This window comes from Miniopterus schreibersii (assembly GCF_964146895.1).
Source record: "Miniopterus schreibersii genome assembly, chromosome: 7".
Lineage (NCBI taxonomy): Eukaryota > Metazoa > Chordata > Mammalia > Chiroptera > Miniopteridae > Miniopterus > Miniopterus schreibersii.
The window spans coordinates 69,506,069-69,532,425 of record NC_138108.1 but is presented as its reverse complement, the minus strand read 5'-3'; the positions used below and the strand labels follow the sequence as shown (position 1 = coordinate 69,532,425).

Sequence of the window (26,357 nt, the reverse complement as noted above, 5' to 3'; positions counted from 1 at the left end):
TCTTTTTGTATTTTTCAATTACAGTGGACATTCAGTATTATATTAGTTTCAGGCATACAGCATACTGGTTAGACGTTTATATAATTTATGAAGTGGTCCCCCTGATGATTCTAGTACTCCCCTGGGACCACAGATAGTTATTACAGTATTATTGATGACATTCCCTATGCTGTACTTTACATCCCATCACTATTTTCTAACTACCAATTTGTACTTAATCCCTTCTCCTTTTCACCCAACCATTCAACCGCCCTCCCATCTGGCAACCATCAGTTTGTTCTCTGTACCTATGAGTCTGTTTCTGTTTCGTATGACGGTTTATGTTTTTTAAGTTGGTAACTTAAGTTTAGACACATCCTAAATTATACATTTTTACTCCCCCCACCCCCACCCCACCTTTTATATTTTTGAGATCACAATTTATAATTTTTTATCTTCTGTATCCATTAACAAATTATTGTAGTCATTTTACTACTTTTGTCTTTTAACCTTCATACTAACTTTGCGATTAACCCACCACTTTTACAGTTTTAGATTATTCTGATTTATGCTACATAATTATCATTACCTGTGAGATTTATACTTTTATATGTTTTTCTGTTATTAATTAGTGCCCTTTCCTTTCAGCTTTAAAAAGTCCCTTTAACATTTCTTGTGAGGCCAGTCTAGTGGTGATAAACTCTTAGCTTTTGCTTGTTTGCAAACTTCTATTTCTCCTTCACTTCTGAAGGCTTTGCCAGGTAGAGTTTTCTTGGTTGGGAGTTTTTTCTTTCAGCAAAGAAAGTAGTCGAATAGCATTTTATTGCATAGCTGTATCATAATCATCAAATCATCAAGTCATAAACAATCATGTTTCCAGTCTTTTGCAATTATAAAATGCTACTGAGAATACCCTTATGGCATAATGTTGAACATGTTTTCATATGCTTATTAGCCATCTGTATATCTTCTGTGTCTGTCCACCTCTTTTGCCCATTTTTAAAATGGGTTGTTTTCTTATTGTTAAGTTTCATGAGTTCTCTGCATATTTTGGACAAAAGTCCTTTATCAGATATGTACATTGCAAAGATTTTCTCCTTGTATTTTCACTCTCTTAACAGTATCTTTTGCAGAGCAAAGATCTTTAATTTTAATGAAGTTCAACAAACTTTTTCTTTCAAGGGTAATACTTTGTTTTATCTAAAAACTCATCGTCAAACACAAGGTTGACTAGGTTTTCTCCAATGTTTTCTTCTAGAAGTTGCATATAAAGTTAATTTTTGTGAAAGGTGTAAAGTCTGTGTCCAGATTTTCTTTTTGGTATATGAATGTCCAGTTGTTCTAGCACCATTTATTGAAAAGACTGTGCTTTCTGAATTGTCTTTGCTCCTTTGTCAAACATCAGTTGACTATATTTGTGTGGGTCTATTTCTAGGATCTCTACTGTGCTCCACTGATCAAAGTGTCTTTTCTTTTGCCAATACTTGTTGTCTTTATTACTATAGCTTTGACATTGGGTAGTAGTCCAACTTTTTCTTTGCTATTATAATTGTCTATCTTGGGTCTTTTGTCTTCCCATATAAACTTTAGAATCAACTTGTTGATATCTATATAATAACTTGCTAATATTTTGGGGGGATTACATTGAATCTATAGATCAAGTTGGAAAGAATTGATATCTAACAATATTGTCTTCTAATCCATGAACCCTGAAAGCCTTCCATTTATATTTTTTTTCATTTCCTTAATCAGAGTTCTGTAGTTTTCTACATGTAGATCCTGTACATATTTCAGATTCATACCTAAGTATTACTTTTTGTAAATGGTATTGTTTTAAATTTCAAATTTCAATTACACATTACTGATATATATTGACGCTTGTATATTAATCTTATATATTATAATCTTGCTATAGTCACTTTAGTTTCAGCTTTTTTTTTGAGATTTTCTATATAAACAATTGTTATCTATGAATAAAGTCAGTTTTATGTCTTCCTTTCCAATTTGTTTACCTTTGATTTTTTCTTATTGTATTAACTAGGATTTCCAATACAACGTTGAAAAGAGTGGGGAGAAGAGGCATCCTTAACAGGAAAGCTTCTAGTTTCTCACCACTAAGTATAATGCTAGGTGTAGGGTTCTTACAACTGATCTTCAGCAAGTTGAAGAAGTTCCCTTCTATTCCTAATTTGTTTATAGCTTTTATCAAGAATAAGTGTTGGAGTTGGAACTTTATAAACTTTGCTTTAAATCAATCCTGGAACTTTTTTTTTTTTTTAATATATCTTTTATTGATTTCAGAGAGAGGAAAGGAGAGGGAGAGAGAGAAACATCAATGATGAGAGTCATTGATTGGCAGTCTCCTGCACACCCCCGGCTGGGGATGGAGCCTGCAACCTGGGCATGTGCCCTGACTGGGAATCAAACCCCGATCGCCTGGATCCTAGGTTGATGCTCAACCGCTGAGCCACGCCCGGCCAGGCAATCCTGGAACTTTTAGGTAGCATAAGACATGAGGCCAACAAGGTAGGTAAGAAATGGAGTTATTTAGACAACTAGTCATGATAACTGCCTACTGCAACCAAATCAATAGCTGGATACTGTAGCGTAATGAATGGGGACAGAGTCAAGATCCAGCAACATGTTGCGCATTGCAGCCCCCAAAAGATGACAAAAGTCTAGTCTTAATCAGGAACTCAATTAAAAATACCAGTCGCCTTTTAGAAATATATCTGCCTATACTCTGTAGTGGTAAAATTCGAAATTTAGAAACTTTCATACACAATAGTGTTACCAGTGAGACAAGGAGAAGACCTCAGTTCCTGTCTTCCTGATGGAAAGATTTCAATCAAGAGACAAAGTGTAGAAAAGAAAGCAAGAATTTATTCACTGCAGCAAAAATATACTTAGGAAAATGAAACAAGGAAGGGCATAGAAGCAGCAACAGAAGAATCTAGGCTGAGCTGCTTTGGGTCACTGGAAGTCAGAGAAAGGCCTTGGAGATAGGTCCAGGGAGTTAAGCGGGGCCTGAGCTGCCTCTGCCCATTGCTCCCCTGGTTGCAAGACTCATGAGGTCCCTGAGAGGTTGGGGGACACCTGCCAGTGGGGGAAGGGAATGACCCCTTCCTGGGTGCTCCCTGGAGAGAGAGTGCATGGGGACCTTCATTTTCAGGGGTTTTAAGGCTGGCCCTTAGGGGAGGTCTCTGGGTAGGTCAATGGAATATGCATCAGCTTTACGCTGCTGTGCCAAAATGAGATTTTTCTCTTAATTTGTCTTTGGGTGTTGTCAGCAAACGGCACTAATTGGATTTCTGTTGTCTCCCTGAGCAGGGTTATTTAAACTACTTACCCTCTGTTTGCAGAGAAGTGCAAACCATTTACTCTCAAGCCTCCTCGGTTTAGGGAAGATAGGGTTTACGAGGTGGCTGCAAACTGCTGTTTAACTGTCTCAGTTCCCTGGAATTTTCCTAGCTTTTCCTACGCTATAACAATAGGTACTGGCTCCGAGCCACAGACCTACTCACCCGCAGGGTGGAGCTCGGACGTGTTCTCTTGCAGGGACTTGAGATGAAGTTAACAGATATACGCAGTGTTACTGTATTAAATACTCAAGACTAAGTTTTTATGGAGTCCCTCTTGTACTAGCTCCTTCTCCTAACCTCTTTTAAATCATAGCAGGGTTTAAAAGCACACTATTGATAAAGACTCGAAACCTATTCTAGAAAGTCAGCTCCTCTAGTTGCTAACTGCATAACCTTTGGCAAGTCATTAGAAATGGTAAGCTAACGGCCCGCGTCCTTGTGGGACTCGCATAACTTTGCGGGAAAGCACTCGGGTGCCACACAGCAGGGCGTTCCTCCCGCGCACCCTGTCCCAGGTACGTCCTGCCCGGCGCCACCGGCGGGCACAGGCTGCTCGCCCCGCACACGGCGGCCCGGAGCCCAGGCCCTGCGCAGGCCGACGGCGGAGGACAGGGGAGGCTGCGCGGGTCGCTGCGACGGAGGAAGGTTTTCCTCTTTTAAACGCTACCACGCCCCCGGCCGAGAACCCGCCCAATTTCATAGTCCACAGCCCGGCCCCCATAGCTCGGCGCGACCGACCCCACCCGACGCCAGGCCAATCTCCTCCTTCCTCTCCTCCCCGCCCCTCCGCCCCGCCAACCCCAGACCAGGCGTGCAACGCGCCGACCTCTTCCTTCCGCCAACCCCCACCTTCGGGTGCCTCCGAATGACAACCGGCGCGGAGCATTGTGGGCCCGTACGCGACGGCGAGGAGGGGCGGAAAAAAAAGAAAGCAAAACACTAGCGCGAGCCGGCCGGGCGGCCCCCGCGCACGCGCACGGCGGCAGCGGGGGGCGAAAAGGGGCGGAGCGAGGCCTACGGCGAGCGGAGTGGGGCGGGGTCGCGCGGCCTTGGCGGGGAGTCCGCGAGCCGGGAGGGGAGGGGCCGGGCGAGGGAGCGGGCGGAGGAGGAAGTGTCATGGCGTCGGGCCGTGGAGCCTCTTCGCGCTGGTTCTTTACTCGGGAACAGCTGGAGAACACGCCGAGCCGCCGCTGCGGAGTGGAGGCGGATAAAGAGCTCTCGTACCGCCAGCAGGCGGCTAACCTTATCCAGGAAATGGGACAGCGTCTCAACGTGTATCCTTTTCCTGTTCTTGGCCCTCCACTGCTCACACCCTGTCCCCCTCGCTCCTCGCCGGGTCTCCGGGCCTGGCGCCCCGCGAACATGGCGCCGCTGCCTCCGGTGGGCCTCTGCCGCGCTTTGAGGGAAGGCAGGCTCGGGCTCCGAAGGCCGCGAGCGGCCCGCGCAGGGGGGAGGAGGAGAGGAGCCCGGGAATGCGGGCTGGGAGGCTGCGTTGTGTAATCCGCTTGCGGCCGCGCGTGGCGGCGGCGGGGGATGGGAGCGAGGCCGAGGCGAGGGAATCTTAGGGGTTCCCGCAGGAAGGAGGCGGCTGCGTGGACTTCTCGTCCGGGAAGGGGCTGAGAGTGAGGAGGAGCGATGCTGAAGGCGTGTGAGTGGTCGCAGCCTCTCCCGGCGCTTCTCGCCTGTTCGATGGCGGCTCTCGTACCTCGGGAGCGCCTGGAGGTCTTTTATGTTCTTGGTTTGGTTTTGTACAAGTGTGCGCGCGCGTTTCAACTGTTTGAGACTGGGTTTAGTCAGTCGTAGCTACTGATAAATCCTTCCTGGGCTCGCTTAGTAGTAATAACAGAGTGAAATGCTCTCGTGTTTGGCGTCGAGCCTTCACCACCCTGCGGGGTTTTACTTATTTTCTTCCTGCTTTTGGTTTTTGTGTGAACGGGAGGCACTGGAAAAGAACCGTAGATGGGGAATTTTCCATCAGAATTGTTTTGGAAATGAGATCTTGTTTTTCTCAGGTATTTCCTAAATGTTACGTTTCAGCTCTCAGCTTACAATAAACACTGCGATTGTTTATATGCACAGATTTTATATGTACCATTCTTTCACCAAATTCAATAGAAATGTAAGTACATTTTATTTTATTGTCCTTTTTACTAGTAAATTTTAACCAAGTCGATACACAGGGGGAAAAAGTTGGTTATGGATTTTACTTTGGGATTTAGTGTTCTAAGTTAACAGTGAAGGTAAATCTCCTGATAAATATTTTGCTTCAATTGTGGGGTTTCTGCTTTTTTAAATTTGTGATGACAAGCTTTCAGACACAGTATTAGGTTCTGCCAGGTATTTTGAACTAAAAGATAAATAGGAAACATTTCTTTACTCAAAGGATTATTAGCTCGGTATTCATTTAAATTTTATACTTAAAATTTCAATAATTTCAGATAGTAATGTACAGTGTAATGTGGGCAAACCTAGTTATTCTGTTGTACGTCTTAATTGTATTGGACTCATTGTTTCAAATATTGTGAATAGGGATTAATTTAATTGTAACATAGTTTGAAAAGACCTTTTGAAAGAAATGTTTACCAGAAATATTTTTACTTGCTAACACAATAATTCCTTAAGATAGCAGACGTTCCTGTTTATCACACATTAGCATTAGTTGTCAACTTAAATTTTTGGTGATTCAAACGTCCAATCTTGCTTCAGACATAACCATATCGGGTGTGTGTGGGTGATAATTTTGAAGTAAAACTTACACCCCAGTACTAAGGCACTGATTTTGAACATAACCTGTAAATCTCTGCAAATTTAGTAATGGCGTTTAGTTATGAAAGATGTGAATTTGAAGCCTGTTCTTTTCAGAGTAACTTGCATATTGTGTTGCATCTGTTAACAAAGAAAATTGCACATTGTTTAGAAATATTTAACCCTACCTTAACTCTTACTGTATTTTTTCGTCTTTTTTTATCACAGCTATTTTTAGAATGCTATTCTGAAAGGTGTGTGTAGAAAAATGGACCGTCTAAGACTTTATGCTATTTGTGGATTGTCTTTAGGACCTTTTTTGCTAAGAAAAGTCTTTGAAAAGGTCCTTAAGATATTTTTTGAATTGGAAAGAAAAGTTTCATAAATTAGATTGATTCCTATTTTCACCTCTTCTGATCATAAGTCTGGTTTGGTTTAATAGATTGGCGTATAGGTTTCCTTATCTTGATCAGTGTATTTTTGTATACATTTCGGTCTCTTGCATTCTTTGTTGCTTATACTCCTTCTCTTTTAAATTTGTATGACTCTTGATCTGTTTCCATTTTCCTAGTATTTCTTGGGCACAGAACTTAGGTCAGTGATGGTGTTACGGAAGAGAGAGGAAGCCTTGTTGGTAATAACATTTAGATTGAGGGAATTAAGTTTTATTTAAATTGTCTCCAGTGACAGTGGTGAACTAATGAATACTAATATAAATGTGGCTTTCTTTAAGTAGCCCTGGAGAATGCTGGTAGAAATCACAAGTCAGAATAGTTCTGGAAATTCTTTATGCGGCTACAGATGTCCCATTTGCTGAATCAGGCTTGCTTTTCTACATCCAGTAAATGATCTCTCTTTAAGACTACACTTCTCATTTTGAGCCCTCCCTCTTTCATAATTTGTCCCTATGACCTGGTTGGTATGCTTTAAAACAACTGTTTTGCTTACAGCTAAAATTCACAGCTTTAACTTTAAGTTGACTGGTGAACTCCAGGTCACTTGCATTCTAACTTTCACTATTTTATTTAAATGCCATTTTCAATTAAAAAGCCAGAAGATTAACTTTTATTGCCCTACTTAGTATCTTATATGTGTATGGAGGTAAACTTCAGTATTTTGCATTGACTTGTTGTTAGCAGGATAATTGAAATATGGTGTCAATTTCTATTTTGAAAAGTAACTTTGCACCGTTCATATGTAATTGTCTTTTTACCTTTGCTATTAAATCAAAAGTGGTTTTAATATTTGTGTTGGTGCACTTACACCAATTGCACAGCCTCACTCTTTTGTCTTTTTCCCCCCTATTCTTTTAGGGTGAAGGGGGTGGTCTGAAATTGAATGTGAGTCACTTTTAAATTCATACGCCCCCACATCATTGGGAAAAAGTTTTTTATAGGGTTACAACGGAATGGGATAGTAAAGTAAACTTAGAAAAAGCATGAGTCCTCACAAAGTAAACTGAACACCATTCAGTACATTAAACTCTAACAGGCTTAGATTTTAAGATGCTAGTGACAAACTATATCTAGTTTTATAATAAATATCATTAATTATATTAAAATACTTTTTACTGTTTATGTAGCTTCATTTTCCCACATTGACAAATTTAAAAAGTAAAAAATCCTATAAAACTCAAGCACTGTTGAAGAATAAAATCAGTTTCAACATGTTTGTGACCCAGAAACTGCCTTTCATTGAGTTCTGTTGTCATTTTCTCTTGGAGAGTTGGATCACTATCAGCAGTAAATGACTTTTATATGCAACCTAGTTAGGTAAATCTACCCTTTGCTCACTGGATGCAGTGAGGTTTATGTAATTGGGATTAGTAATTAAAGAATGGCTTTGCTGGATCAAGCTCAAGATAAATCTAGTAAAGTATAAAAGCCCTGGCCCCAACAGTGCCTCCAAGGTGTATACTGTGGGAGAGCATCCTCCCCAAGGTCAATAGAATAGACATTGACCTAGCTTCTCTTAGAAACTGCTCATTAATTTGGCTAGACAAGTTTATGATGCATTTGTTTCTTATATTCCAAGTCTAATGAGTTCTCTGAAGATCAGGTTGTAAAGAGCACACTCTGCTGAGTATTTTGTTGTCATGGTCTATTGTCATAGCACCTCTACTTTCCCTAGTTCCTTTGCCTCTTTTGTGCTGCAGCAGTCAAAACTGTACATAATATGCTAAATTTAAGTGTACTGTAATTCTCTTTAAGGTCCCAAGAGTACATGGTTGGTTAAGGATAGTATTCAAGATTAGTGATTTTAAGGAATGACTTCTAAGAATTAATGTATCACCTATCTCATATCTGAGTTTGATTTTATACATCTAAGTTTGGTCAGCTTCTACACATAAGTAAACTTGTATTTGCTTGTGCTAAAATCTGATTACCACTTTTTGCTTACAGTATGTATAATCTTTCTCAGTTGACTTGGCTCTTGACTAGTAGATGGCATTTGAAAATTGGAGGTTCTCTTATCTATCTAGAAAAGTGCTCACTATCTTTGTTCTTTGTCTGATAATATAACATTCTCTCATTTTTAATAACAGTCCTTACTGTAGAAATTTAAAACTTTTTTAAAAGTAAAGTTTATCCAGTTTACACGATTGCCTTTTGTGAAAGAAAACATTTGGGGGAATCGGTTAGCTAAAGGGTCTTGTTTAAATTTTTATTGTGAAAGCCCTAATTTTTCTCAAAAGATAGGAATGTAGATAAAGTTAAATAAAAACGCCCCCCTGATATTCATTCACTCATTCATTCATTCTCTCATTCTCTCTCACACACACACACATACACACACATATATTCAAACTAGAAAGTAAGCACTGTAAAGGGCAGAGTTTTTTGTTTGTTTTCTTTTTAGCTTCGTTTACTGTTGTATTACCAGTACCTCTCATAGAGTAGATATTCAGCAACTATTTGTCAATAGAATGGATCTAATTTTGTTGCCCACAGCTTTATTGAATGAATCCTTACACATTTTCCTCTATATATGTCCTCCCCACAGACACACAAATGTTTTCTTATTGAAAATTAATGTAGGCATACCGTAAATGAAAATGGTACAAAAAGGGATATGATAACCTTCCTCCAATCCAAGTGTCTAAGACCCCTGCCCTACAGCATTTGCTGTGGCAGTATTTGTGTGCCCTTTCAGAAATGCATTTTGTTTGTACAAGCATATATGTGTATATCTTTTTCAGCACAAAAAATGGTCCATCCCCCCCAGTTCTTAGATCTAGCACACAGCAGCATACAGAATTGGACTCATCCTACTTGGGGTTAGGTGTGGCTACTTCGTGTATAGAAAATGGATTCTGCTAAATATCTCACAATGTAAAGGACAGAACCCCATAACAGAAAGTTACCTGGTCCAAAATGTCAGTAGTGGTGAGGTTGAGAATACCCCATGTTAACCTAAGGAGTTGAGTGACGGGGACTAAAACTATGTTTTTTCACTAAATTAATTTTGAGTGTTTGATAAATTTCATCTGTTCAGTAAGAAATTGCCTATTCATCTAATCCCTCAAGGATCTTAAGAACAAAGATCAAATTTGTAATTTTTTTAATTGAGGGTGTTAGGGAGACTTTTTGATAAAATTTAAAGTTTAAATTTAGTTGGTTAATAAATGTTGCCTTTCTCTGAAATACTGTGTTTCTTAGCTTCTTTGAGTTTGTTATAAATTTGACATCATATTACAAAATATATTTTTTCTAATTTGTCTTATAAGTTTGTTCTTCTAATTTTAATTATGTTCTATTTCTGTTAAGTTTTTGTTCATTGAATCTACCAGCCTTGAATTTTGCTTTATTTCATTACCTTTATGCTTATCTGGCGATGAGGTGTTCCCTATATTTATTTACTGATATCATGGGAACAGTTCTTGGGTTTTCTGTTTTGTTCTTCCTCCTTAGGTTTACTTTGGTATGTGGTTCCTACACATTCATTTGAAGTTGATGTACTCTTAATTCAAATAAGGAAGATAAGAATCATAAAAGCTAAATACTTTACCTAAATTCACACACCAACAGAGTGACAAAAGCAAAAATTACAGCCAGATCTAGACTCCATAGTTTATGTAACTATCACTATATCCACCTCAAGAATCTATTTCTAGAAATCTCTTGATAGCCCTGAAATTTCCTACTGAAAGCGGTACATGTAAAGCTTTTGTGATTCAATAGCTGCCTGCATCAGAATTATCAGGGTGTTCATTAAAAAAATGCTTGAGTGGCTCAGTTGTGCATTGTCCTGTGCACCGAAAGATTGCAGGTTTGATCCCTGCTGAGGCAGGTATGAAGACCAACCAATTGATGTTTCTCCCTCCCCTCCCTCCAGGATATCCTCTGGTGAGGAAATTAAAGACAAATCTTTTAAAAAATGCTTTACTGGACCGTGCTTTAGACCTCTGTAATCAGAAAATTTGTGGTGGGACCTGGGATTCTTTAACAAGCTTCTCAGGTGATGCTGATGGCTGCTCAACTTGAAGACCATTGGTTTAAATTCTGCTCTTTCCCCTGTGTGTGTCATAATCCATTGTTAATGCTCTGGTTTTACGAAATCTGAGTGATTATTTATATTATAGCTCACTTGTACTTCTGCCTTTTAATTTAATAAAAACAATCCAAGAATAATCTTATGTTCAAACATCCATTAATACTACTGGGAAATACTGCAGTGTTGTCCAGTAGAACTTTATGCAATAATGGAAATGTTCTGTGCTGTTCAAAACAATAGATACTAACCAAACACTTTAAATTCTTTTTTAACTGTAAATTACATGGATGAAAATTTAAGATCCCAATCTGTAACAGGTGCTTTACTTAACTAAAGTATTATCTTCCTGAGAAAACAGATGGAATTACTAAGTGATTGTCCAAAATCTAAGCAGCCATTATGTGACTGGCATTTGAACTCAGATCTGTTGCCTAATCCCGTGCTGTACTCTCACTTTTATGAGAGTATGCTAATATGTTTTAGAAATAGGGTGCACTAACAGTTGATGCCAGTGATTTCTGAGGAGGAGATGAGTAGACAAGTAACTAATGAAAATACTCTTAGATTTTGATTTGCTTACCTCATTGTACAAAATCCAATAAAGTCCTTTTTTGTGGTTTGTTTTTTTTTAACACATTTTTATTGATTTCAGAGAAAGGGAGGGAGAGGGAGAGAGAAACATCAATGATGAGAAAGTCATCATTGATGGGCTGCCTCCTGCACGCCCTCCCACTAGGGATCAAGCCCGCAACCCAGGCATGTGCCCTGACCAGGAATCGAACCATGATCTCCTGGATCCTAGGCTGATGCTCTGCCACTGAGCCATGCCTGGCCAGACTAAATTCCTTTTTTGAATTAGGCCCCTAATTACTCTTTCAGCCATATATCAGTCTTAGCATTTATGCAATGTACACACACACACACACACACACACACTTACACTTCTTTTTTTCCTATATGGGGCTTTCTCCATTTCATGTGATGGTGGTCTGTCAGGTTTCATGACTCAGCTGAAAGTACAGCTCTTCATAAAAAGCATTTCCCAGATAACTCCACTCTTTTGCTTCTAAATTTTTACCTCTGATCTTACCTTTGACTCCTACTCACATCCTAGTGTATTCCATCTATTTGGTGTCCTTTAGTGATGACGCAAAACTGCATATATGAGGTGAACTGTTTATGATTATAAAATATAACACAAACATAAAACCACCAAATGTATAGCTTAGTGAATTATAATGCAAACAATCTTGTAATCCCCACTCAAGTCAAGAAACATGGCTAACTACCCCAGAAGTTCCTCCATCTGCCCCATTTTGCTATCAACCCCTTCCCTCCATTAAGTAACCAGTATCCTTACGTTACAGTAATCACTTTTTGCAGTTCATTTATACAACCCTGCATTCCTAAACACCACAGGTTAGTCTTGCCTATTACTAAAAATGTGATAGGTTTCCCCTCTATCCCTTTCTTTCACCTAAATTTTAATCTGTTGAAGGACCTAGGGCATTAGACCTGAAGAGTTTCCAACTCTGGAATCTGTTCGTTGTATACTCATGGTGCAGTTTATCATGTTTCTTTGTTCTTGTATTCCCTGCAAATTGCCATTTGGGTCCTGAAATTTGATCAGATTCATATTAGATCCCTTTGCCAAAGTACAGGTGGTGGTGTGTTCTTTCATCAGGAGGCGCCTAATATCTGGTTGTCTCTCTTTTTGTGGTGTTAGCAGCTGTTGATATTCGATCCCTAGATCCTTTCATTCATTTTGATACCCTAATTCTATCATTTCTTCTTCATTTATTAATTGGAATATTTTTATAAATGAAATGCTGTGATTCATATACTATTTGGAAACCCCATGGTACAGTTTGTATTGAAAAGGCAAGATAAATATTTGTTTCTTGCTCTATATTTACTACCTTTGTTGAGGTATAATTCACATACCATGCACTTCACCTATTAAAAGTACACAACAGAATGTTATTTTAGTGTACTCATAGAATTGTGCATCAGTTTTAGAAATTTTCATTACCCAAAGAAGAAACCCCATACCTCTTGGCCCTCTCTCCCCAGTTCCTGCCTATTCTGAACATTTCTTGTAAATGGAATCATACACTATGTGGTCCTTTGTGACTGGCCTCTCAGTGTGTTTTCAAGCTTTGCCTGTGTTATAGCATGTATCAGCACTTTATTTTTCTTGAACTACCATTATAACACATTTTATACACATTCATCAGTTAATGAACATTTGGGCTGTTTCTACCTTTTAGCTTATTATATTGCTGCTATGAACATTTATGTATAACTTTCTGTGTGGACATATGTTTTGGATTCTCTTGGGTATATACCCAGGAGTAGAATTGCTGGACCATATTGTAACTCTATACCCCAGCTTCCTCACTATCTGTTATAGTTGGATATTCCAGGCTAATTTGTACATTTTCTGCTCCACAACTGGAATGGCCATTTCTTTAAAAAATTTGCTTGCTTTTGGGAGCAAGGGGTATTTCAAGATTCCAACCTGGACACTAGGGATACTTACTGTTACTATATTGGTCTTGTTTCTAAGCATCTTTAATGAAAAGTGAGGAAATACATTATATGTTCACTATGCATATCAATATATTAAATGTTTATTATTTGTTTATACATTAAGTGTACGAAACATACATTTAGTAGGCTTGTTATATATTTTTATTTTAAATACATATTTAAAATACCTCAGGAATTCATTCTGATTCAAGACGGTCTTTTTTAGTTAACCTCTTTCGTATTACATCTCTATGACCTTTCACACCAAAAAGCTTAGTTAAGTCTCAGAAAAATAGTACTACCACCACCAAAATGTTTACTGAGAACAGTTAAAATGGTTTTGCTTTGCTTTCATTTTTCACCCCTGGTTTTTAATTCATATTATGTCTACATTACCTTAAATAGCCATTACAGAACTCTCCCTTTTAACCCTTGTTTAATCTTGGTCCTGCGCATAGCTGTATCTTTATTGTTCACCACCGGTGTTAGGTTGAAGTCTCTGTTTCTTCTGATAATAACCATCCTAATGGCTGTGAAGTGGTGTCACTGTAGTATTGATTATCACTTCTCCTATGGCTATTGATGTTGAGCATCTTTTCGCGTGCTTATTTGGCCACTTACATCTTTTTGGGGAAAATGTCTACTCATGTCTTTTGTCCATTTTTTAATTGGGTGTTTTTTATTAAATTATTGTTTTTTCTAGTTTGGATATTAATTCCTCATCAGATATATGATTTGCAAATGTTTTCTCTCATTCTGTGGGCTTTTTCACTTTTTTGATGTACACCTTTTATTTTTATGAGGTCCATTTTACTATTTTTTCTTTTGTTGCCTGTGCTTTTGTTATCATATCCAGAAAATCATTGCCAAATCCACGGTCATGAAACTTTTCCCATTTTCTAAGAGTTTTATCGTTTTAGTTCTTACAATTAGATCTTTGATCCATCATGAGTTAATTTTTTTATATGGTTCAAGGTAAGGAACCTATTTCACTCTTGCATGTAGATATCTAGTTTTCCCATTACCATTTGTTGAAAAAAAATTTTAAGCAATTCATGGTGTGATTTTGTTGCTTGAGAACAACTCTTCTAATTTTTTTCTTAGCATATCTTTGTATGACCTAAATACTCTTCTGTTACTCACTTTTTGTGAGAGATTAGTTTTTCTGATCTTTAAGTAGATGAGCTTCAGAGTAGCTTTTCTAACTTCACTGAGCTCCCTGTTTTGTGTAATATTCAGAAATGTAGCAGTCTGCTTTCTGAAGTTTCCTGTCTGTGTTCCCCTCCCTCAATTTTATCTTCTCTTTGCCTTGTCTCTATCCTGCCAATTTTGCTTTTATTCCCAGAGACAAATTTTAAAAGTTATAGAAGTTGGCTTCAAGCCTTTAAGCCTTATCTAAGCTTCTTGGATTCATCCACTTATTGGACTTGACAAAATTTCTTCCAGGTTTAGCTGCAGTTCTCAAGTTGGTCCATCATGATTTCCAATGAATGTCTGTTGGCTGCTTCTAGGTTCCTCTATAATCAAGTCCAGCACATGCCATATTACTTTCCTTTGCTTCTTGTTGCATAGATGCTGATACTGTGTAGGTAATCGTAGTTGCGCAGTAGCCTGTTTTCTCCTTACCTATTTGTATTTCGAGATTTCCTAAGAATGCCTCCTCAAGTGGTTTGCTTATAAATGTCAATGAGGTTTTTCCCTACAATATTTTGGGGCATTAAACTTAGTATTTTATACTTAAATAAGTTATGGTTCTAGTTATAAAGCTGGCATATTAAATAAGTACTTCTTATGTGATCATATTTAAGAAAATACATGCAATGTGAAGTTTTTCTCTAAATTATTTGAGTCTGATATAGGAAAAGAAACAAATGATGACTATAGTTAGCCTACTTGTGTTCAGTGTTAGAATTTTTTAAAGTTAAGTCTTTAATGCCTTCTACTTAGTGACAGTGTGCTATATATTTACATGATAATAGTTATTCCACAAACAATGCACATTATGTGACAAGCAGTATGCCAAGTTGGTATTTATTTTCTTATAAATAAGACTGCTTACCCTGAGGGACATATTCTAGTGGGAGAGCAAAAAGAAACCTGTCTTTCTAATATGGGAATGACAGGAACATAAATCAATTTGAGCTATTTTGTGATGCCTATGAACATTTAATACATTTAAATCTGTTTTTATATAATTTTAATGAATTTTATTTTCATAATGGCAACTATGGGTTTAAACCTGTGCTAATATTATATGTCTTTATAACCACCAACTAGAAGTTAATTTCCTGTTTGTTTACTATGTTAATGTGGTTACTTGAAAAATCATAATTACATTCTATTTCTGTTTGACAGTGCTGGTTTGGGCTATAAACTCTTGAAAGTAATACCAGGTAACTGCTAATGGAAAATACTGTGTAGACATTTGTATTAACAAATAAATTATTGTGGAATTTGTCCTATAGGGAAGAATGCACATTCAAACTAATTTTAAATTGAGGACTCATTTAGAAATTGAAAAAGTAAAAATGATTATTCTTTTCTAGTCAAGAGTCTTGAGGTCATGAAAACTGACATAGTTCCATGCTTGAAAAAAAATAGCTGAGCTGTGGCAGGGTGGCTCAGTTGGTTGGGACGTCATCCTGCACACCAGAAGGTTGTGGGTTCAATCCCCAGTCAGGGTGTGTATGGGAGTCATCCAGTCTATGTTTCTCTCTTACATTGATGTTTCTCTCTTTCTTCCTCCCTCCCCCCACCACTTCCTCTATCTCTAAAATCAATAAAAACATTCTTGAGTGAGGATTTAAAAAAAATAGCTGAGAGAGCAGGGAAAGAAAGTTCTGAGGATTTGGGAGCAGTCTTTAAACGGTGCATTGATTCAGAGAGGATTTCAGAGTTTTACACACCCCCCATATCCTTAGATGTTTTAGATACTGTAGTTTATGTTGCTCTAGTTAAGTGATTGTTGTTTTCAATGCCTAATAGGAGTAGCTATTTGAATTAATGTGGTTCATTTATGTAGATTTGAACATAGTTCAAATTATTTTTGTTAAACAAGCAAATTAATGGTTTTCTGAAATAATTGCATAAGTCAAAGTGAATCATTGTTTAAGAAATGGATATATACCTTCTGAAAATGGAACCTAATCTACTTTTTTAAAAAAATATATCTTTATTGATTTCAGAGAGAGGAAAGGAGAGGGAGAGAGATAAATAGGAACATCAGTGATGAGAGAGAGTCATTGATCGGCTGCCTCCTACACGCCCCCAATTGGGGATCGAACCTGCAACCTGGGCATGTGCCCTGACCGGGAATCCAACCATGATCCCCTGGATCCTAGGTCTATGTTCAGCTGCAGAGTTATGCCTGGCAGGCCCTCATTCTACTTTTAAATTAACAAATGTGCATTAAAGTTATGCATGGTTACATGTTTACCTGTATTGTGCTGTGTTTAGGCTTTTGTTTTCCTTGAAATTTGTTGGTGTGTGTACACTAAATATTTATGAGATGTCTTTAACATTAGCTCCTTTTTTAAAATGTCTATTGGGATACAATTCATATACCATAAAATTCACCCACATAGAATGTGTAACTCAGTGGAGTGGGTGTATTTACAAAGTTGTACAGTCATCATCACAGTGTTAAGTTTATAATATTTTCATCACCAAAGAGAAACCCTGTGTCAGTGAGCAGTTCACAGTTTCTCCCTCTCAACCCTAGGATACCATTCTCTGTCTCTGTAGCTTTGCATATTCTGAACATTGCATATAGCTAGAATTATGCAGCGTGGTCTTAGCATAATGTTTCCAAGGTCCATCCGTGGTGTAACATGTATCAGTACTTCATTCCTTCTTACTACTGAACAACATTCCATACATCATGGGGATATACCTCATTGGAATTGTTTCTATTTTGGGGCTGTTATGAATAATGCTACTTGAACATTAATGTACAAATTTTTATGTAGATACTAGTTTTCATTTATCTTGGGTATATACCTCAGAGTGGAATTGCTGGGTTGTATGGTAACTGTAGACCTCAGTAATCTTGGAGGGCTTGACTCTCATCATTGATGTTTCTATCCATCTCTCTCCCCCTCTCCCTTTCTCTCTCTGAAATCAATGAAGATATATTTTTTTTTTTTAAATTTTTGAAAAACTGCCAAACTGTTTTCCAAAGTAGCCACACTATTTTACCTTCCCACAAGCAATGAATGCATAAGGGTTCCAATTTCTCTACTTCTTTGTCAACACTTGGTATTTTTTTTTTAATTAAAGCCGTCTTATTGTGGCCATCCTAATGAATGTAAAGTATCTCATTGTGGTTTTGATTTGCATTTCCATAATGACTAATGGTATTAAGCATCTTTTCATGTGTTTATTGCCCTTTTGTGTTTCTTTCCTGGAGAAATGCCTGCTTATATCCTTTCCCCATTTTTAAAGTTGTGTTGGCTTTTTATTATTAAGCTGTAAGAGTTCTTCATATTTCCTAGATAACAGTCTGTTATTAGATATATGATTTTCAAATAACTCCTCCCATGCCATGGGGTGTCATTTTCACTTTCTTAATGGTATCATTTGTATTGTAGCACATGCATTTAGTTTATTCATATTTTTCATCTGTCACTTGTGCTTTGATGTCATACCTAAGAAAGCATTGTCGGATTCAAGGTCATGAAGATTTATTCCTGTTTTCTTCTAATAAGTTTTATAGTTTTACCTCTCACATTTAAGTCTGTGATCCATTTTGAGTCAGTTTTTGTTTATAGTGTAAAGAAGAGGGACCAACCTCACTTTTTTTGCATATGGACATGCAACAGTTGTCCTAGTACCATTTGTTGAAAAGACTATTCTTCCCCTATTGAATTTTCTTGATATTCTTGTTGAAAAATCAATCGGCCATAAATGTGTATATTTTGGTCTCTGTATTCTGTTTCATGATCTATATATGTCTGTCTTTATGCCAATAACACATAGTCTTTTGTTTTTGTTTGTTTTTTAATTTTTCTTTTTCACCCTAGCTGTTTTGCTCAGTGGTTAGAGCATCGGCTGTCAGACTGAAGGGTCCCAGTTCAATTCCAGCCAAGGGCACATACCTCAGTTGCAGGCTTGATCCCTGGCCCGGTCAGGGCAAGTGCGAGAGGCAGCCAATTGACGTCTGTCTGTCTCTCTCTCCCCCCCATTACACTCGCTCTAAAAAGCAATGGAAAAATCCTCAGGTGAGGATTTTTAAAAAAATAGTTATTTTTCAATTATAGTTGACATACAATATTAGTTTCAGGTATACAACATAGTGATGAGACATTTATATAACATACAAAGTGATCACCCCAATAAGCCTAGTATTCATCTGACACCATACATGTATGTAGTTATTGCAGTATTATTGACTATATTCCCTGTGCTGTACCTTTACATCCCCGTGACTGTTTTTATAACTGGCAATTTGTACATCTTAATCCCTTTATCTTTTTCACCCATCCTCCCAAGCCCCGTCCCATCTGGCAAACATCAAAATGTGCTCTGTATCAATGAGTCTGTTTCTGTTCTGCTGCTTCTTTATTTTGTTTTTTAGATTCTAGATATAAGTGAAATCATGGTATTTGTCTTTTTCTGTGTGACTTATTTCACCTACCATAATACCCTCTAGGTCTCTCATGTCATAAATGGCAAGATTTCATTTTTTTTATTATTTTTTATGTTTGAGTAATATTCCATTGTATATATGTCCTACATCTTCTTTAGTCATTTGTTCCATCAATGGACACTTAGGTTTCTTCCATATCGTGGCTATTGTAAATAATGCTACAGTGAACATAGGGCTCTCTATGTCTTTTTGAATTAATGTTTTAGGTTTCTTCAGATAAATACTAGAAGTAGAATCATCTCTCGTTGTTTGTTTTAAAGTCTGTTTTGTCCGATATAAATATTGCTACCCCAGCTTCCCCCCAACCCCCCAGTTTCCATTTGCGTGAAATGCCTTTTCCCATCCTTTTACTTTCACCTACGGAGCCACACCAGCCAGGGCAATCTGTGTATCTTTTGATCTTGTGAGTCTCTCATGTGCAGCATATGTTTGGGCCTTGTTTTCTTATTCATTCAGCCACCCTGTCTCTTGACTGGAGCATTTAAGTCATTTACATTTAAAGTAATTATCAATAGGTACTGTATGTAGTTATTGCCATTTTATTAATCATAATTCTTACCCTTTTTTCATCCTCTTAAAAAAGTCCCTTTAACATTTCTTGTAATACTGGTTTTGTGGTGCTGAACTCCTTTAGCATGTTCTTGTCTGTTCTTCAATTCTAAACTCTAGCCTGGCTGGGTAGAGTAATCTTGGTTGTATGTAGTTCCTTGCTTTTCATCACTTCAAATATTTCTTGCCAGTCCCTCCTGGCTTGCAGAGTTTCGGTTGAAAGTCTTATAGGAGGTTCCTTGTAAGTCACTAACTGCCTTTTTCTTGCTTCTTTTAAGATTTATTTTAATTATGATGTGTCTTGGTGTGGCCTTTTTCCATTCATTTTGTTTGGGACACTGCAGTTCCTGGACTTATAAGTCTATTTCTTTCACTGGGTTGTGGAAGTTTTCGGTCATTATTTCATCAGTAGGTTTTCCATTTATTTGCTCTCTCTCTTCTCCTTCTGGTACCCCTATGATGTGAATGCTAGTATGATTGTGAATGCTAGTTTAAGGACTAAATTATCTTTCCCCTACCCGTTTGCTGTTCTGATCAGGTGTTTTTTGCTCCCTTGTCTTTGAAATCACTGATTCAATCCTCTGCTTCATCTACCCTAATGTTGATTCCCTCTAATGTATTCTTCATTAAGTTATTCTTTGTTTCTGACTGGTTGTTTTTTGTTTCATATCTCCATTTTTATGTTTCCTCTCTCTTTATTAAAGTTCTCACTGAGTTAACCTAATTTTCCCCAAAGTTCTTTGAGCATCCTTATAACCAGTGCTTTGAACTCTGCATCTGGTAGATTGCTTGTCTCCATTTTGTTTGGTTCTTTTTCTAGAGTTTTGTTCTGTTTTTTCATTCGGGACATGTTTCTTTGTCTCCCCATTTTGTCTGTCTCACTGTGTGTGTTTCTATGTATTAGGTAGAGCCACCACATGTCTCAGTCTTAGTAGAGTGACCTGATACAGTAGGTGTCTTGTAGGGCCCAGTCATGCTGTCTCCCTGGTCATCTGAGCTGGGTGCTCCAGGAGTGTCCCTTGTGTGGTTGTGTGTAGTTGAGGCTTGATTGCTGTTGGCACGTCAACAGGAGGGATTGACCCTCAGGCTGATTGGTGTGAAGACTGGCTGTGACTACAGGGAAGAAGCTGTTGTGCAGAGGCTGACCCCACAGAGCAGGATTCGCTATAATGGGGCTCTGATGCCTGCTCTTTGGATGTGTCATTTTTGAAGATGGTTGAGTGGTGCTCTGGTGCAGTACAACATAGTTTTGGTTACTGTAATTTTGTAGTAAATTTTGAATTCAGGAAGTGTGAGTCTTCCAACTTTGTTCTTCTCTTTCAAGATTGTTTTTGCTGTCTGGTTCCCTTGCATCTCCATATGAATTTTAGGATCAGCTTGTTAGCTTCTGTAAAACTGAAGCTGGGATTTTGACAGGCATTCTGTGAATTTGTAGATTAATTTGAGGAATACCACCATCTTTGCAATATTAAGTCTTCTATAATATTCTTATTTGTTTAGCCATCTGAAGGAAAATGGACTTTTGTTTTGTTTTGTTTTTAGAGAGAGGAAGGGAGAGGGAGAGAGACACGTCGATATGGGAGCAAAACATCAATCGGCTGCCTCCTGCATGCCCCTACCAGGAATCGAACTGGCAACCTTTCAGTGTACAGAACAGTGCTTAACTGAGCCACACCAGCCAGGGCAAAAATGGACTTTTTAAGATTAATGTAGAATATTTGGTACCTATGCAGTGTTAATGCTCTTGTTTCACAGTAAGTACGGCATGAGTTTGGGAGATGGTAGGAGCTGAGTATGTGAGGAAGAATGGAGACTTAACTATGAAATGTTAAGTGTACTTTAAAGTATAAGTTGTTTTTTGTTTTGTGGGGGAGGTTGTAACAACTTCATGAAGGTGAGGTATTCTTCAATAAATAAGTGTTAAATTGCCAGATAGTATTAAGCATATTTAATATATTTAAATGTAATTATGGAAATCAGACCTTATTCTCTTTCTCAGGACTGCTTTTCAGCAATACTGAATACTAGTGTTTCTTAGTCTTTATTAAGCCAGCTCTCTTTTAAATGCAATTAGATGTCCCAAATAGCATCCAGCCTGAAGATTTTTTAAATTCTCAAGATAAATTATCTCTGTTGACAGTATTACATTCACATATAATTATATGAGTAGGAAAAAATAACTAAATACCAGATTGAGTTAATGACGTTTTCCGTAATACTGAAATGTCAGTCTTTTCAGCGCAGCAAAATTAAGGATTTAAACCACTTCTTAACATTGTGCTGGAAATTTGGTTTAATTTGCTTGAGCTTGGTAATCTTTCTTATTAGCAAATGTACATTTTGACCTGTTCCATTTTCTTCTTGGTGGGGGGGAGCTTACCTCCTTTGTGTTTATTTATGTCTAAGTTTCCACTTTTCCTTTTTCTATTCTAGTAGTTTCTTTCTCAGTCTTTGCTAAAGTTACACCATTACCACTTCTCCTTAACTAGCCTTAGGCAAGTGATTTCCAAATTTTAACCTCTGATACCTACAGCTAGCTAGATATTTATTAATGAAGTCCTTTTCAAAGCACAGAAATAATTGTCCTAGTTTTAGTCAAGGGAGGAGTTGGTGTTGGGCAGTTAAAAAAAAAGGGGGAAGGAATGGCTTCACTGGCCTGCATGATGTAGAGATGAAACATAAGAACAGTTTAGGAGTCTGTTGATACTGTTTTATCAAATGGAAAGCAGACTTGAAGTCTTATCTTTGCTTCTTTTAGGGCTCTTTTGGATTAGGAGATTTAAAGTTGAGTAATAAAACAGCTATGGGCAGTTCTTAAATACAAATGTACATACAGTATGTGCATAAATTTACTTGAAACTGGCTGATAGATACATCCCTCTTTGGTGACTTAGAAATTATCCAGGCTTTTTGTTAATTCAAACTGACCTTGCCTCCAGCTATCAAGGTTGAAGCCAGCATTGGAGAGTGAAGAATGTCAGCAGTGAGGGCATCATCAGGAGCAAAAAGGGGAGACAGCGGCCAGGAGTGGGCAGGAGGAATGAGGCAGATCAAGAGGTAGGAATGAAAACCTATAAAGGAATAGAAAAAGAGAAGGGGGTGAGCACAACTGCAGGAAGAAAGGAGTGTGGGTATAACCATTAAAGTCATGTCAAGTGCCATAATTTCAGTGTTTGAATCTGCTTAGTTAGGAACTAAGAACCTTTAAAGAATTGGGTTTAACTGTGGAAGGAAGGTGAGCAAAAAAGGACATTTTTTTAAGGCATTTAAATCACATTTAAAATTTGAGCTCAACAGTAACAATACACAATTGTTAAGTATTTCAACATAGTAATAATATTTGAGTCACACTATGGGGCACTATTCTGAGTGCTTTACATATCTTGATTCGTTTAATTCTCACCACAACTTTATAGCAGATGCTATTTCTCCCATTTTACAGATGCAGAAACTGAACCACAAAGAGAATAAGTAATTTGCCTAGGCTAGTCAGATTCTACTGAGGCAGTCTGACTACTGTGCTGCAGCTGGCTTCATCACCTCTTCCTCCCCCTCTCCGTGATTTGTATGGTATATTTCTGTAGAAGTTTGTCTTGTTTTGAGAATGTAATATCTCCTTGAACTACTCATACATTTTTGCTAGAGTAACAAACTCATGACTATTTAAAAATCAATTTCTTCCCTTTAGTTATAGTAATTGGAGAACATTTATCAAACTAGGGACCAGAACACAAAACGGGTAGTGCATGGTTCCTGTCCCCGGTGAACTGAATCTCAGTTTGTAATTGTTTGGTCATTTGAACCAGCCAAGTATGTATTCCAGTTTTGGTGTGAATTCTTTGACTTTGAACAAAGTTTACGTGTGTTAATGAATATTTGTTCCCTCAAAAGACACAGACCAACTACTAATATTGCCAGTACTTAAAACTTGGAATTCTTTTCCTTTTAATAAGCCACACAACAGAATCAGCTTTCCATACAAAAAGCAGTAGTGCCTAGTTTGATTACCTTTCTTAGTCATCCTTAAAATTAAAGTCTCACATGGATATTCACAAAGTATTTCCCAAAAAAGGTGTTTTGTTTTTAAAGCCTTGATGAAGTAAAATGTTTGCAGGCTATAGAGAAGGAAATGTAACTGGAGTTAGTGGATTTCACCGGGAATTTTGAAAGAGTGTTGGGTATTAGTTGCAGTGGAGGAGGGTGAGAATTGAGCCCTATTTAGAGAGAACAGAAGGATTTCTGTGAGGAGTGTCGGTAACTACACAGGAATCTACCCTGAAAATCATTGCTTAGCTCCCGGATATCTAAGTTCAGTCTGATTTGACTTTGACTTGTCCCTCGGTTGCTTCACTCCTAGATGGATAGTTGTAGCATTTGAAGGCTGGCTTAGCCACTCCCCTCTTAGACGTGAATAAGATAAGTGAGAGGTTATGGGAAACTCTTCATTTTATTGGGTGTTTCTTGTATTTATTTATTTATTTATTTATTTATTTTTGTTTAAAATATTGCAGATTTTCCTTTTTCTCCCCAGTGACCCACTCCACCCCATCCCACTCCCCTCCCCAGTCCCTCTCCCTCCCATTGTCCATGTCCTGTTTCTTGTATTTCTTACCTTGGTATTGGTTCTTAGATTTTTACTGTGGCATTTGGAATACTTTGAATTTAATATTGGTGCCTTTATATTTATATATAGATTATCCACATGTTATTCATTCAAATATATTGAACAGCAGCTGCACAATGCTAGATAATGGGAACATGAATGAATAATTCAGTCTCTGTGTTCAAGCTGCTTCTAGACTGGAGGACAGACAAGATTAATAAACCAGAAGTTAGAATGCAGTATAAGTATACAATGATAGAGGTATGCACAATTTTTCATTGACTAAAGAAGGGTACTACACTGTGACTCAGAAATTTTACTTTGAAAGGAGATGCTCTTTTGAGTTAAGCCTTTAAATAGAAAAGGAATTAAATTAGGTAACAGTGGTAGGAAGTGGGGAAAAGTAACAGATAGGAATAATTGTCCAATCTCAGTTATCTTACATTTTCTACATCTCAGAAACACCACCACCACCATCTCTGCCCCCTGCCCTGGTGACTGCTATTTAACTAGCATTTCAAGAATATTAAGTAATTTTGATGTTGGTTAATTAAATTTGTTGTAAAGAATAATAACAGTAGTTTATTCTAAGTTTATGAAAACTAAGAATACATTGTTTTTTAGAGCATTCTCAATTTAAAAATATTTTTTGTTGCAATAATTTTAAAAGATGGAAATAATTTGAAAGTTCAAGTTGAAATTATTCAGTCCTTTTAAGATAACATTATTTCTGGTTGTTTGGAGCCAAACTCACTTAATTTTAGGTCTGTTTTAAAGATTTATACACCAGGAAGAAAACTTCTAGTCATTTTTACTCATTTACTAATCTGCAAATGCATTTGGAATAGAGAAGGTCCTTTTCATATCCAAAATTCAGCAATTAAATTTCATGTCTCTGCAATGATATAAAGGCTCCACCTTCCCTGTATCAGAAATTCTCTCCTTTTATTACCTGCCCAATCATATAGCATGATTTATGCTTCTCTCTCTTCCCCTCCCTCTTTTGATGTTTTTGTATAGTGATTGATGACCCCCAAAGTACAGTGAGACTGAGATGTTTACCTCTTGAAAAATAATGTATCTGAATCTTGACATTTAGAAATTCTCTTTTCATAAGATATTCCTTTTTTTAAATTAAATTTATTGGGGTAACATTGGTTAATAACTTCATATAAATTTCAGGTGTACAACTTTATAGTGCAATATCTGTATACTCCATTGTGTGCTCACCATCCAAAGTCTAGCCTCCTTCCATTACTATAGTTCTCATATGTAACCTTAGAATGTTATTAAATATGCCCATTTTCTGAGTCAGCAGTTATTTGGTTTATTAGTAACTTCAGGGGTAAATATATGTTCAAAATTGGTGTTTCTCTTTTTAGTCAATGTCATTGTTAGTGCTATGTTCTTATACTTTAATCCAAAGAATATAACTCAGTAATGCTTTAAAAATTGCTAATTTCTTGATCTCCAATTGGCAATGTTTCTACTCTGTTGGTTTGTCTTACATGTTTATTTCCTGTTTTTTATGCTACTTTTAATGGTGTTAGTAAAGTAATAGAGATCAAGTAGCAGTTTCATGGGCAGAATCCTCATTTTGCCTTGTAGATCATTTTTCTGTCACCTTGCTGACTGGCTATTTTGAGCCAGACCTAGCCCGTGTGCCTGGCTACTTTGGTCAGCAAGGTGTTTAAAATTACTGAAATTAATGTAAGTGCAGACACAAGTTATCTCGTGACCAGTCAGCAGCTTTCTGACACTGAAGCACGCGTGTACTCCTTACTGGTCAGCAAGGTGTTAAGCAAGATTGTGTAGCTCTTAGCCACACAATGAATCATTGATTAAGAAAACCCTACAAATTGGTGACTGCCCTAAAGGAAGGAAAATCTGGATATACATTACCCAGTTTTTTTCATCTTTTTTTAAAGCTGTGGCTTCATTTCTTGTCTTGAGGGGTCTTTTCCCTTTTTCCTTCACAATGTGCATTAATACTATTATTTACCTAACTTTCTGTTAGGTAGAGTATAAGATTTTTCCTTTTTCCCTTTAGTATTCTATCTGCAAAACAAGTAAAACAGATTTTATCAGTTAGGGGTACTAGTTCTATTTAATGAATAACTTTATTAAAACTTTTAACATCAATTTTTTCATAGCCCAGCTAGCAATTCATACTTTTAATATTGCATTTCTTCTTTACACACCCCACCCCTTTAGAAAGTAAGTTTTTCCAAAATTTGTTTGTTTTTAAATCACCAACTTTTTTCTTTCCTGCAGATAATATCACCTACCGCATTATTTTTGGCGGCAAAAGTGGAAGAACAGGCTCGAAAACTTGAACATGTTATCAAAGTAGCACATGCTTGTCTTCATCCCTTAGAGCCACTGCTGGATACTAAGTGTGATGTATGTAAAAACTGGGTTTTGGGGGTTTTCTTTGTAAAGTTGG

The 26,357-nt window shown here is 37.4% G+C and overlaps 1 protein-coding gene across 8 annotated transcripts in view; it reads left to right on the top strand.

The window, feature by feature from the left end:
* Nucleotides 1–4,412: 4,412 nt before the first annotated feature.
* CCNT2 (cyclin T2) overlaps nucleotides 4,413–26,357 on the top strand; it is a 37,105-nt gene continuing 15,160 nt past the window's right edge. For 2 of the 8 annotated variants that reach the window (XM_081143013.1, XM_081143008.1), the window contains exons 1-3: nucleotides 4,425–4,615; nucleotides 5,379–5,460; nucleotides 26,186–26,314. In XM_081143013.1, coding sequence (XP_080999139.1) covers nucleotides 4,458–4,615; nucleotides 5,379–5,460; nucleotides 26,186–26,314 — 369 coding nt within the window. In that variant the 5' untranslated portion in view covers nucleotides 4,425–4,457. Of the gene's footprint in view, nucleotides 4,616–4,688; nucleotides 4,722–5,378; nucleotides 5,461–22,750; nucleotides 22,879–24,055; nucleotides 24,173–26,185; nucleotides 26,315–26,357 lie in introns of those variants that run through there. The other 6 variants (XR_013999209.1, XM_081143007.1, XM_081143010.1 and 3 more) reach the window with 5 other exon arrangements.